The sequence below is a fragment of the Lonchura striata genome, chromosome 15, assembly GCF_046129695.1.
Source record: "Lonchura striata isolate bLonStr1 chromosome 15, bLonStr1.mat, whole genome shotgun sequence".
Taxonomy (NCBI): domain Eukaryota; kingdom Metazoa; phylum Chordata; class Aves; order Passeriformes; family Estrildidae; genus Lonchura; species Lonchura striata.
Window position 1 is genome coordinate 7,431,420 of NC_134617.1, and position 12,380 is coordinate 7,443,799.

Genomic DNA, 12,380 nt, shown 5'->3' on the forward strand with positions numbered 1-12,380 from the left:
CCAAAACCATATTTGGCATTAACAGATCTGATATACAACATAAATTATGGTGTTAGAAATTTTTCAAAAATACAGGGGACAACAAACAGGTGTCAATGATCTGTATCTTAGTTTCTTTTCTTAAAAAAAAAAAACACACACACACAAAAAGACCCCACAAACAAACAATAACAACAACAATAACCACAAGAAGACCTAAGAGAAGGAACAGGATTTCCACTCTAATGCAAACCAGTTTTAAATGGTTCTTACTCTAGTTGGAAATTAATTTTAATAGAAAATTTTAAAACTACAAATGCAAAGGTATATTTAGAACAATTTACTATTGTTATTGGGGATTGACATTAAAAACACAGCAGCACTCATTAAATTATAAGTATGTTATACCTTAGCTATTCTGGATTTTGCTTCAGCTGCAAAACCTTGCTGTATTAAAATTATTCTAGGAAAGAGTCACTAAGTTCAGAAATTTTTCAATTTACCCATTAACCTTCAGAGATTGTGATTTTCCCCAGACGAAACTAAATCTGAAGCTTGCATTTCAGTTCAACTTTTCCCTATTTTGGGGTTTGCTTGTCTTTACTTGGTAGCAATCTCTTTGTGTTTATTAAGTTCTGTCTGGAGGAGGGCAGGAGGAGTTGTGATCCCCGCTCAGTCCAGCACCAGCCCCGCAGTTAAGGCAGGCCTGGGCTGCTGGGCTTGACCTCGACCATGGCTGAGCTGGGTTTGCTTCCCAAAGTGCTCCGGAGGGTGAGGAGCTGCCCGGCCATCCCTGCAATTGCACAGGCTGCAGTTCTGCATTGCAGGCTCCAGCAGATAAAATATTTTATTGGGTTTTTACTGTTTTTTACACAGGAATGGCTTGCACAGAGAACCGTGAGCCTAAAGCCAGGCCTAACTGCAGGATCACCAAACTTCTTAAATGCTGTGTTTGGCCAGTTCATTAGAAGGAATTAACTGGTGGTTGGGACAAATTGGTGATTTGTGCACTACTACACGTGTTTGATGAGGCAACAGAGGAGAGCAAGCCCACAGATCTGGAGTTGCCTCTGAACTCCAGATTGAACCCTCCATGCTTGAACCTCTCCTTGAGGCTGGCTTACAAAGCCATGAACATTTGGGTGAAGCCGACGCCCAGCACGGGATATGGAGCGATGTGGAGTGGAGTGGGGCGGGTGGCACAGGACGTCACGAACCCCGCCCGCTCCCTCAGAGCTGCGGCCACGGCGACGGCGCCGCCTCAGGGGCGGGGCCTCTCCCAGGCGCGCCCGCCCTGCCGGCGTTTACGCCGTGCGTCTGACGTCACAGCGCACAGACGCCGCGAGAACGAGGGAGAAGGAGGAAGCCGCTTCTCCGCGCGCCCCGCCGCCATTTTGTCTGTGCGCGCAGGGCGGACACGGAGCTCGCTCCTTGCTGTTCCAGTAGTAAGTGGTGAGGGCGGCCCTTCTTCATTCTCTTTCCACCTTCGCTTTTTTCCTCTCTCCTTGCTGTTTCCAGGGAAGGATGACGCAGCGGGGAAGCGGAGGGGAGGCAGGGTGGGGTGGGGGGCGGGGTGGGAGAGCTGCTCGCGTTGTCTCCGCGGCGCGGGGCGCATCCAGCGCTGCTGCGGGAGGTGTTGAGCGGGGAGGAGGATTCTCGGCACGGGAGCTCTGTCAGGATCTATGCGGAGGGCTGGGGCGGGCGGAGCCGGGCTCGCCGTGCCTGGCGCCAGCCCAGGAGCCAGCAGGGACCGGCCCTTCGTCCCCCGCGGCCCCGAGACCTCCGGGGAACGCGGCGTGGAGCGGGCTCGGGGCCTGCCTTGGGCTGGCGGCTGTCCCCTCCACGCACTGCAGCATCGGACTTTGGCCAAACCGAAGGAAATAAGCCTTTGACCTCCTCCGCCTGCCAAGGTTTTGAGGAGAGGCATTTAGGAATTGCTGTGTAGGCAGCTTACGGCGCGGCTTTCGTGGCCCTCGTGTGTTTGGAGCTGTTCAAGGGGGGAATGGCTCCTGCCTGAGGAACCTTATGGCAAATGTGGGAGTGAAAGCTGCCTGTGATATGGATTAGTTCCACATGCTACAGGAATGCATATGTTCGTGGCAGCTGTCAGTATTACATAAGTGAAGTTTTTCGGCGCATAAAATCAAATAGAGCACCGTAGTTAAAAAATTTTAAGGCGGCTTCTAGCGTGAAATAGACTCAGACCGATTCTGGCCATTTCCTCCTCATTTAAATTTACTTGGCTCCTTTAGGGACGGGATTTGTAATTTTTATCTTAATTTCACTAATGCTATGTGCATTTGATTGTAGCTAAACAGCAGTTAATCTTCAACAAAGCATTTTCTCCCGTTTCCTTTGTCAAATATCCATCCTTCTTGTCCCCAAGCCCTGCTCTGCAGGATAATTTAATGGTGATTTTATTTAGCTAGTTGTTCATTACAGAGCCTTCTGCCAAGTAGAGAATGGAAAAAAATTCCAAACAACCATAACTAGAATTTCCAGTTCACCTGTAACTGAGAGTGTGTGTGGATCTCTGCACCTCAAGAGTAACTGAAACTTGAGTGTGCTTCAGAACCTGAGTTACGTAAGGGGAAAATAGAGGGAAACGGCTTTGGAGATCTGTAAGAAGAGAGGAAATTAAAGCACATGAATGAAACACCAAGTCGGTTTTAATTTTTCAGGTGGTTTTGTTGTCGTTCGCTATGCTGATATCTTTTGTTTTTATTGGGATCTCATGAGTAAGATTTTTGTGAATCGTGCCTCACCCAAAATGTGTACCAGGCACTTGTTTTGCACAGTTTGTTAATGTTTTTGGTTTTAAAAATATTGTTGCAGATGTCTGGATGTCTGTCTTTTTTTTTTTTTTTTTAATAGCCTCTCATGGATCTTCTGAAAGAATAAAAAACCCCTTTTTTCAGAGTAGGCCTGTCATTTGTATGTTCTAGGAGTTTCCAACTTAATGCCTTCTCTTTGTATAGAGGCATTGTTCTCTGTAAATTTACACGGATTTGCACAATTTACACATGATTTACAATCATGATTTTTCTACTCTATTGCTGTCATTGTCTCTAAACTACTGTTCTCACTGTCACTGATTACTGCAGAAACTTTTTATTATCTTGTATAAATTCATTCTTTGGAATATACTGGAATAGATATAGAAGATTATTCTTATTTTCAAAAAACTCCTGCTGCAGATGAGTAAACAACAGTTGGTTTTGTTACATTCTTTGATTTTACTGCTGTGTTTTACTTTGCCTTTTTTTTTTTCCAGTTGTGCATGTACCTGTTTGAACAAAGAATTCCTGCACCTAACATCCAGCAAGAGAAGCTGGTGGGTTTTGTCTTTGTTGAATCAACTGAACTGTAGGACACCCACAGTCCTGCATGCTAATAGGGTGTAAAAGTTGTGACTTGGCTCTAGTTGCACCAAAGTTGTGTTAATCCATCAGATTCACAGTGGTTGTTGCTAAAAGCGACTGTTTCTTGGTGTTCTGTAAATAGTTGAGTGAGAGAAGTTTTTAGACTGATTGTGTATTCTTGATTTTCATGTAGTAACTTTGTAATACGGTAGGAAGACTTAAATCCAGGTTTTCTTGTCAGAGGATGTTTGGAAAGGAAGGTTTCTTCCAATAGGAAGCTCTTTAAGGATACTATTGTGCTTAGTCACTTGAGAGGTTATTTAAAACAGTCTTTAATGACATGTTTGGAGCTATTAAATGAAGATGAGTTGGCCTATTTAATCTTGATTTGTGTTTCATAATAGCGTTGGTGTTGGGATGAGAGAGCTGTGTCCGCTCACCAAGCCAAAATAATGGGGGGAGGGAGCTGAGGAAAAATTGGTCTCTTTAGTTCTGTCATACTTGATCAAAGTACTATTGTTGACTTGCACCTACATGTGTGTTTGTTGATTTTCTTAAGTTGTTGTTATTATTATTGTATTTTCCAGTGGGAGATGAGGCATTCAAAGCAATCTCATTGTCCTGAGTGGGACGACAGGAGGAGCTGGGATCAGAGGAAGCACAGTAGCAGCCGCAAGCGCAGAAAGAGGTCCCACAGCAGCGGCCAGGAGAGCAAGCACTATAAACCCAGTCGCATTTCAGAAAGGTATAAGACTCTGAACTGAGTAGTGTAAATGTTTCTTACCATGTTTAAAGTAAATGTGTTTTCAGGGTAGGAGTTCTTGAGTGCCCAGAGTTGTCAGTTTCTTATGGTTTGGCTCGCTTAAGACAGGCCTGATAGGTAGTTGTTAACACAGCACCTGAAGCAATAAATAGAAATTGTTGAATAAAAGCAAGTAAATGTTACTAGTTTGTCTGTGGTGTCAGTTAAATATTGTTATTGCATACAATCAATATGAAATTTCAAGTGAAAAGGATGCCATTTAATTTAATGTGAACAAAAGGAGGAGAAGGTTTGTTTAATCGTTTAATACAGTGGTAAGTATGAATTTCTCTTACTAATTTGGAAGCGATTTGTGTTTTCTCCCACACTGCTTTCACTGGAAAGATGTATTTTTCTGTTTTGTCTTGGGTTTTTTTTCCCCCTTGAAAAGATCCAATGGAATTCTTTTAAAAGCTCATGCCCATGCTTATTAAAATGCTGGAAGGAGTAGGCGTGCAGCAGTCAGGGAACTCTGTGCCTCAGCAGCTTTTTTAATGTCTGTTTTCTGTGCAAATGATCCTTGTTCCAGATACTCTGAGGTTTTAATGTTGGTTGCAGAGCACTTAGAACGATGCTGCTTCTCTCAGTGTCTAGGTATTATTTAATGCCTGGAGCTTTGAAAGCATAGTAGGGATGATCTCTGTATTGAAGATGGTTTGTCATGTGACTTAAGTTTGTAATGAAGTTGCTCAGTATATTTTAGAAAGTATTTCTCCTTTTTAAGTCTGAGTTTCTTACTATGCAAACTGTGGTCAGATCATACATTGTTCATGTGGATGGCTGCCATGTATTTGAGACTGACAATGTTGTTAAATTCCTAATAAAAATCAAAAGCTCCACTGTTTCTGGGGAGGGAGTCAATTAAAAAACATTTGTTCTGTAAAGACAGATACTGTGTAACTCAGCTCAGGTCACTTATCTTGTTGGAACCTCAAGTTTTTGAAGTGGAGAACATTCACTTAAAATATATTTTCAGTCATTATTTGGACGATAGAGCCATAAATGAAAGAGACCATCATGACCGGAGATATGTTGAGGAGTACAGAAATGACTTCTGTGAAGTGTATGACCACAGGCATTATCACAGAGACTATGAAAAGAGTCACCATCATCACTATAGCAAATCCTCTGGTCGGAGCAGGAAAAGTAGTCATAAAAGGAAGCATAAGAGACATCATTGCTCCAGTCACCAATCGCATTCGGTATGAGTAATTTTTAACTTTATTATTAATGAATTAGTGGTAAAATAGACTTCTTAAATGAGTGCTAGAGCTGCAATTCCTGATCCACGGTACTTTAAGAAATACATTATTAAAAAAGGATTTGTATTTATTTGAGTGTGGAGCATGTGAATATGTTGTTAGTTGAGATTCTTGAATCATTGTTGGGTGGGGGGTGGGATCATCAGTGCTAGCTGTACACTGGGAATGTAGGTGGTTGGTAGTCCAAATCACTGGGATTGATCTGAAAAATGTTATCTTGAAATTGAAGGCAGTCAGCTGTCCTCTTTTAAAGTACAGTTGTCAGTTAGCTTTGCAGCATAGTGAAGTCTGTTTTTTTTTCAGGTAGACTGTGAGATACTATCCACCCTATTGCTAAAAGTAATTGTGATGACATGCCTTTTTAACATAAATTGAAAGTATGAATGTGCATGTCTGGGTGTGAAACAATTTTACACCCAATTCCAGAAAGCGTTGATAAGGCCTGTGCCCAGCTAATGGCACTTAATGTCTTGTGAGATGGGATAAGTTTGCTGCTTGCCTTCTTTGAAGGTGTGCTCTCTGAATTTCTCATGATTGTCATGATGCCCACTGATGCATCTACAGTTTCAGGTGTTTTATACCACTTTTCTGCAGTAGAACAGCAAGGTGTATTAGATCATGTAATAGAAATTAAGGACTTCAGAATAATTTTTCTCCCCTCTCTAAACATGGGGAAGTAAAATTGTTTACATGAGTGGATGTTTTAAGAATAGAAACATTTCACCTGACTGAGAGCTTAGGTATGTACATAAATTCTGGTTTTTGCTATTTGCTAGCAAATAATTAGAAATAGCAGTGTTGCAGTCTTAATCTGTCTTCAATTAGGCCACTGTTTGAGAGACAAAATTGTGTTGTTTTTTTTTTCTGTTGCTTGTATCACTTTAAGTATTTATCTGAAAATCTGTTCCTTGCCATGTTTTTCTTCTGTAACATAAACTGTGCCCTGTGAATTTCTGGGGACTGAATTTGAAATTGCTCCTGCCAACTGTTCGTGGCCTGGTGTGTAACTGAATGCCTGAATATCTCCCCGCTGAATGAATTGCGTATTCTGCCCTGAATTCACTCTGATATATTGATTGGCTGGACGATCTTGGTGCCGTTTCCAGAAGAGTCACCGAAGGAAAAGATCCAGGAGTGTAGAGGATGATGAGGAGGGTCACCTGATCTGTGAAAGTGGAGACGTTCTAAGAGCAAGATGTATAGAACATTTTTCAACACTTTTAAAAAACTTTTCAGAAAAAAATCTGTTTAGAATAGTATGTCAGAGGAGGGGGGCTAAAGAAATCTCATTGCTCTTTTTGTTCTGTTTTTTTTGTGCTTTTTTGTTTTTTTGCATATCTTCTTTTCTGTAGAATTTAAATACTGTGTTCAAAAAGTTCCAATTAGTAAATGAACTTGAGATTAGAACAAGAGATAGTTTTTTGGGTAACTGTTTTCATGACTCCTGTCCAATAAAATAATGCATTCTGATGCTGAAATTTAAAGTAATTATGCTTTTGTAATGGCACATTTTAAAATCTACATTAATATGTTCATTCTCCTTTAAGTAGTTGTATAATTCTAACTTATCTTTGTTCTTTTTAGATGAAATTGTTGCGACTTTAGGAGAAGGAGCTTTTGGAAAAGTAGTGGAGTGCATAGATCATGATATGTAAGTGTTGGGTTATCTTTATGAGTGGATCTCATGATAAAAGATACTTGGATCAGAAATTAAAGCTCAAGGACACTTTCAGAGAAAGTTGTAGCCCAAATACTCTTTTTAATGATTGAGAACTCTGTTTTATTTAATTTTTCTGTTTCTATTAAGTATTGCTGCTGTAACTGGAGAATGTGAGAGCAGCTGAAGAGTGCAGAACTAGTTTGGGAGACTTTTAAAAGTGGTAGAGTATAATGAGAAAGTAGTTTTGGTTCTCAGTGGAAGCAGTTGCTTGGAATTGGTTGAGCTATAAATTGCTGTGCTCAGTTTTCATAATCAAAATTATCTTTGAAAGTTTTTTTGAATCAACAGTAACCTAGTACCCAGTACTTTAATGGAATTACTGCTTCCATGTAGGGGGCCGTATCTGGTGAAGGAGAAGAAACTTAACTTTATTTCCATTAATTCTGTATGTTCTAACAGTTATTAGAACTCAGCATATTTTAACTGTGTGTTTTATATCAGCAATTGTATGACATGGTTTTAGTACTTTTTCCTCTACCTTTGGTTTGTTCCTTCTGTCATTTCAAGTGAAGTCTGTTCTGGAGTTTGAGGTCATATTGGAAGGCAGAGAGTGTTCTGAAGTTGTTAGAATTGAAAGAGCTCTACAGAGACAAAAATTGTCGAAGAGCAGATGGGACAGAAGGAGCTGTGTCTGTGTTCCATTTAAGTTAACAGCCTTACAGTCTGAATGCATGCAGGCATTCAGTGCAGGGCAGTTTTCACTGGTATAAACTGCTCATAATCCAAACTTCAGAAATTACTCAATTCCCCTGCATAAGATTCCATAAGAGCACTGGAAAAGAGCCAGTACAAGTTGCAGGGGAAAAAACCCATCAAATTTTTGTAGTATTTTTGTTCAAATGAGAATTTAGTTAATTTTTTAATCATTCTGCTGGCAGATTCCCAATGTTTATTCTACTTTAGATGAGATAATAATACTGAAGTCATTTATAAATCATATGCTATAAGTATTTGAAAAAGATCAGGATTACTTTTTTTATAAAAACTGTTCTAGTTGAGTGCAGCATGCTTAAATCAAATTCCCCTAATCCAACTCCATAATTCTCCATGACCTTTAATCTTCCTGTGTTTCTTTTATTAAAATCAAGCTGCTTTGGGGTTGTGGGTATTTAACAATAATTGATTCCGTTTGCTTTGCTTTCTTTTCAAGGAGAGGAATGCATGTAGCAGTTAAAATAGTGAAAAATGTTGGTCGATACCGAGAGGCCGCCCGTTCAGAAATACAGGTGCTGGAACACTTGAACAACATGGATCCAAGCAGCAATTTGTAAGTATGAAATTGAGTAGTCACCATACCAAGGATTTGAGGAATGTGATTTAGTCAATAGGTCTTCATTTGTTTTCTTTTTTTTTGTTTCTCTTTTCAGCCGCTGTGTCCAGATGCTGGAGTGGTTTGATCACCATGGCCATGTCTGTATTGTTTTTGAGCTACTGGGGCTCAGTACTTATGACTTTATTAAGGAAAACAGCTTTCTGCCATTTCATATTAATGACATTAGAAACATGGCCTATCAAATTTGCCAGTCTATAAACTGTAAGTAAATTTCAATACTCCTTTCAAATATATGGGTGTGTTTTGGTTTCTCCTTTAGGAATTTAATGTGTAAATTATGGAATACTCTTCTCTTTTTCCTTGTAGTTCTACACCATAACAAACTAACTCATACAGATTTAAAGCCTGAAAATATCTTGTTTGTGGAGTCTGATTACATAGTGAAGTACAATGCCAAAATGGTAAGCTTGTTCTTTGTTTCTCACAACTTGAGTTGCACTGCTTCTGTCTTCATTGAATCTTTCTTAAAAAGAGATAACAAGTAACTGAAGTTTACTTAAGGTTAACAAAAGAGGAAAAAAACTCTTGTTACTGCAAATGGTCTTTACTCAGCTCTTTTGGGTATTAAGATTAAATGACTTTGTTACCTGCTCTTCTTTCTTGGAGCACTGAGCTGCAAAGCAATTAAAGTATTTAGAGGAAGTGTTTTGTTACACATTTTATGGTATTTGAAGGAAGTGTTTTGTTATTCATTTTATGCTGGCTGGTACTTTGAAGATGATGTGATAATGCCTTTTGCCTAAGCATGCTTTTAAAAAGTATTAACAGTTGTTTTGGTTTCTTGCAGAAACGAGATGAGCGCACTTTAAAAAACACAGACATCAAAGTTGTTGATTTTGGAAGTGCAACTTTTGATGATGAGCATCATAGCACATTAGTGTCTACAAGACATTACAGAGCTCCTGAGGTTATTTTAGGTCAGTAGAGACTTTTAAACCTTCTGAAAGTTCATTGCAGTTCATTTAGATGTCTTTACTTTATAAACTGGAGTAGTTGTTCATGGTTCTCTAGCTAGTTGTTCAGTCATCTCTCAGGTGGTGGGGGTAAAATTATTGAGAGTAAACAGTAAAATAAATACTCTAAAACCAGGAACAAACAGCAGGGTTTGAGGAGGGCATGGGGTGCAAGTTGGGCATCAATAAATGTGTGGAAACTAGGCATGTGCTTTGTGGGTTGCACATTTTGAGAATATACTCAAGTAAAACAAACTTTGCCTATTTTGCAGCATTGGGATGGTCTCAGCCATGCGATGTATGGAGTATTGGTTGTATTCTGATTGAGTATTACCTGGGATTCACAGTGTTTCAGGTGTGTATGTAAGCTTAAATGGGTTTCTTACAGACTACTGATTTTAATATTTTGATGACATGCACAGAATTATGTAAAAGGCAGAACCCCATGGACTTTTAAGAGTTATATAGATGAGATTGGAAAACCAGGAAAATGTTACATCTTGGATATCTTCTTCAGAGTATCTAAGATTATCTTTTCTGGCATTTTGAGTGCAGACTGTCATGTTACGGCTGGAATTAAGAATAAGCACTTGTACAATACTTGGTTTATGAACTGTTGTTCAAGGGTCATCCTCACTGTGGAAAGTGTTATATAATCTACATTGCATGTTTCTAATGACTGAAAGTGGCAGAGTTTAAAGATACTGTGACCAGTGCTCTGGCAAAAACTTGTTTGCAGTTTGATTGTTGTTTCCAAGCGGCTCAGAGGAGAAAAATGTGGTAAGTGCTTTCATTGCTTTTTCCACACAGACTCATGATAGTAAAGAACACCTGGCAATGATGGAAAGAATACTGGGGCCTCTACCCACTCACATGATCAAGAAATCTAGGTATGTTCGTTGTAGAAGTGGTAAGTTGCCCTAATATTTTCTCTTACAAGAGAAATTGCGAAGTTGCCATTGTAAGCTATGAGTTGCTGCAAATCAGAGATTCATGGCAACCTTAAGTAGTTGACAATAGTCCTCTTTTCTGATTTTAGTATGAATTATCAGCCTCTTGAACTGTAACTTGAGTATGAATATTTCTAAGTCTTTAAAGCTAAGTTTGGTATGGTCACCAGAACAGTATTAGACATAATTTTTTCTTTAAACTCTCAGAATTAAGAACATGTTGTCATCACAATAATTATTACAAGGAAGAAAGGGTTCTTGTTTGCTAATACAGCTGTCATCCTCTTCTACTGCCCCTCCAAATCCCTCAGACATGTGCTTCAGTGATCTTTCTCTCCTCCTCAGAGATAACTCCATGCAGCAGGAGTTTCTCACTTCCATGACAAGGAGAAACTGCCAGCACAGGGTTCTCCCCTGACCCCTCTATGTCCAAAATTTAGAAGTCCTGGGATTTGATGGTCCATTTTCTTTCTTACATAAGCTGTCCTCTTCCTAGGCCATGTAGATAATTCTGTAATTTATGTTAGAGTAGAATTCCAGTAATTCTGGGTTGGGCAATGTATATTGCTTGTTGTCCAGTTGATTATAGTGCATTTTGAAAAACAGGAAAAAGCTTGCAAAGCAGCAATTGCAATAGATTCAAGTAACACTTAAAAAAAAAAGCTACTGTTTTCTAATTATTGTGGCAGCAATAATAAAAAAGAAGCAGATCCTTGTGAATAAATACACACTAAAAGAAATGTTAGCTCCCAAGTGCAGAGATACATGCAGGAACACTTAATGGTGTTTTAAAACTTCTTGGAAAAGCATCTGCTTGCTGTGTGCACTGACACCAACTTACTGTTATTGCCCTTGTCCTGCAGGAAACATTATTTTCACCATGACCAGTTGGACTGGGATGAGCACAGCTCTGCAGGCCGCTACGTCAGGAGACGCTGTAAGCCTCTGAAGGTAGGAGACAGCATTTTTATTGCTCTGCTAGACTGCAGTTGTGAAAGCTCTCTCTAAAATACCTCCTGCTTTTTTGTTTTTTTTTCAGGAATTCATGCATTGCCAAGACACAGATCATCAGAGTCTGTTTGACCTTGTTCGCAGAATGCTGGAATACGACCCAGCCAAAAGAATTACTCTTGATGAAGCCTTGCAGCATCCTTTTTTTGATCCACTAAATAAATAAATTCAAAGATCTTCTATACTTCTTCAAGGAGATTTCCTAGACTGTGTCAGTCAGTCAGCAGAGGTTGCATGAAACTTTTGTAAGCTTTAAATTATTTTGTACAGTTAAGTCTGTAAATAATTACATATGTTTTGTATAACTGTTATGTTTACCTTGTTGAGCAATTGTAGTCTTATGGGTATCAAAGTGAAAAATAAAAGTAATTTTCATTTTTGAAAGCCTGCGCCACTCTCCTTTTACAGATAATGCTAGTGGACCCTCTGACTTTAGGTGAGGAGTCTGGGCTCGCTGAAGGAGTTCTAGAAGCATTCCCTAAAACTTCTTTTACTATTCTTGAAGAAAGACCCACTTAGTTAGTGCTCTATGTAACAGTCTGATGGCATTTTGAAACATGCATGGAAACAGTCAATATCCTAAGTAGGTAGCTTTTGTGAGTCACCTTTTTCACAGATTTTCTGGGACATAGCATGCATTGCTCCCCAACCCAGCTAATTAACTCTTGGAAACTTGTCTGATGCTTTCAGTTTCAAATATTCATAGCTAATCTTTTTAGTTAAGATCTGTAAAATAACATTTCCTATTTTCAATATTGCTTCAAGTCATTCAAGGTGAACATTTCTGTGGTAAATTTTTGGAAAGACTGTACTGCTGCAGGGAAATACGGCATGCAGATTTGTGGCATATTTGATGCCTTAAACAGCTGGAACAGAGGCTAGAGAGTTAAGGGGAATAAAAGGATATTTATTGAAGGGCCTTCAAAGGCCACACCCTGGCAGTACCAGAGCCACAGCTTTGGCTCTGCCCGGATGGGATAAGCTCTTGCAGTAGTGAGATCATTTTGA

General features: G+C 39.5%; 1 protein-coding gene across 6 annotated transcripts; it reads left to right on the forward strand.

Moving 5' to 3' along the window:
* The first annotated feature begins 1,284 nt into the window (after positions 1–1,284).
* On the forward strand, positions 1,285–11,756 carry CLK4 (CDC like kinase 4). Of its 6 annotated transcripts, none has more exons than XM_021552118.3 (14): positions 1,286–1,428; positions 3,254–3,313; positions 3,929–4,086; positions 5,120–5,345; positions 6,512–6,602; positions 6,990–7,056; positions 8,276–8,392; positions 8,493–8,659; positions 8,765–8,859; positions 9,246–9,375; positions 9,684–9,766; positions 10,222–10,301; positions 11,225–11,312; positions 11,401–11,756. In XM_021552118.3, exons 2-14 carry the CDS (start codon positions 3,260–3,262, stop codon positions 11,536–11,538), a joined length of 1,494 nt encoding a protein of 497 aa, XP_021407793.1. In that variant the 5' UTR covers positions 1,286–1,428; positions 3,254–3,259; the 3' UTR covers positions 11,539–11,756. The 6 variants fall into 6 exon arrangements, with proteins under 6 accessions (XP_021407795.1, XP_021407796.1, XP_021407797.1 ...); XM_021552119.3 differs by having other exon boundaries at positions 1,286–1,424; XM_021552117.3 differs by having other exon boundaries at positions 1,287–1,431.
* Positions 11,757–12,380: the final 624 nt, after the last annotated feature.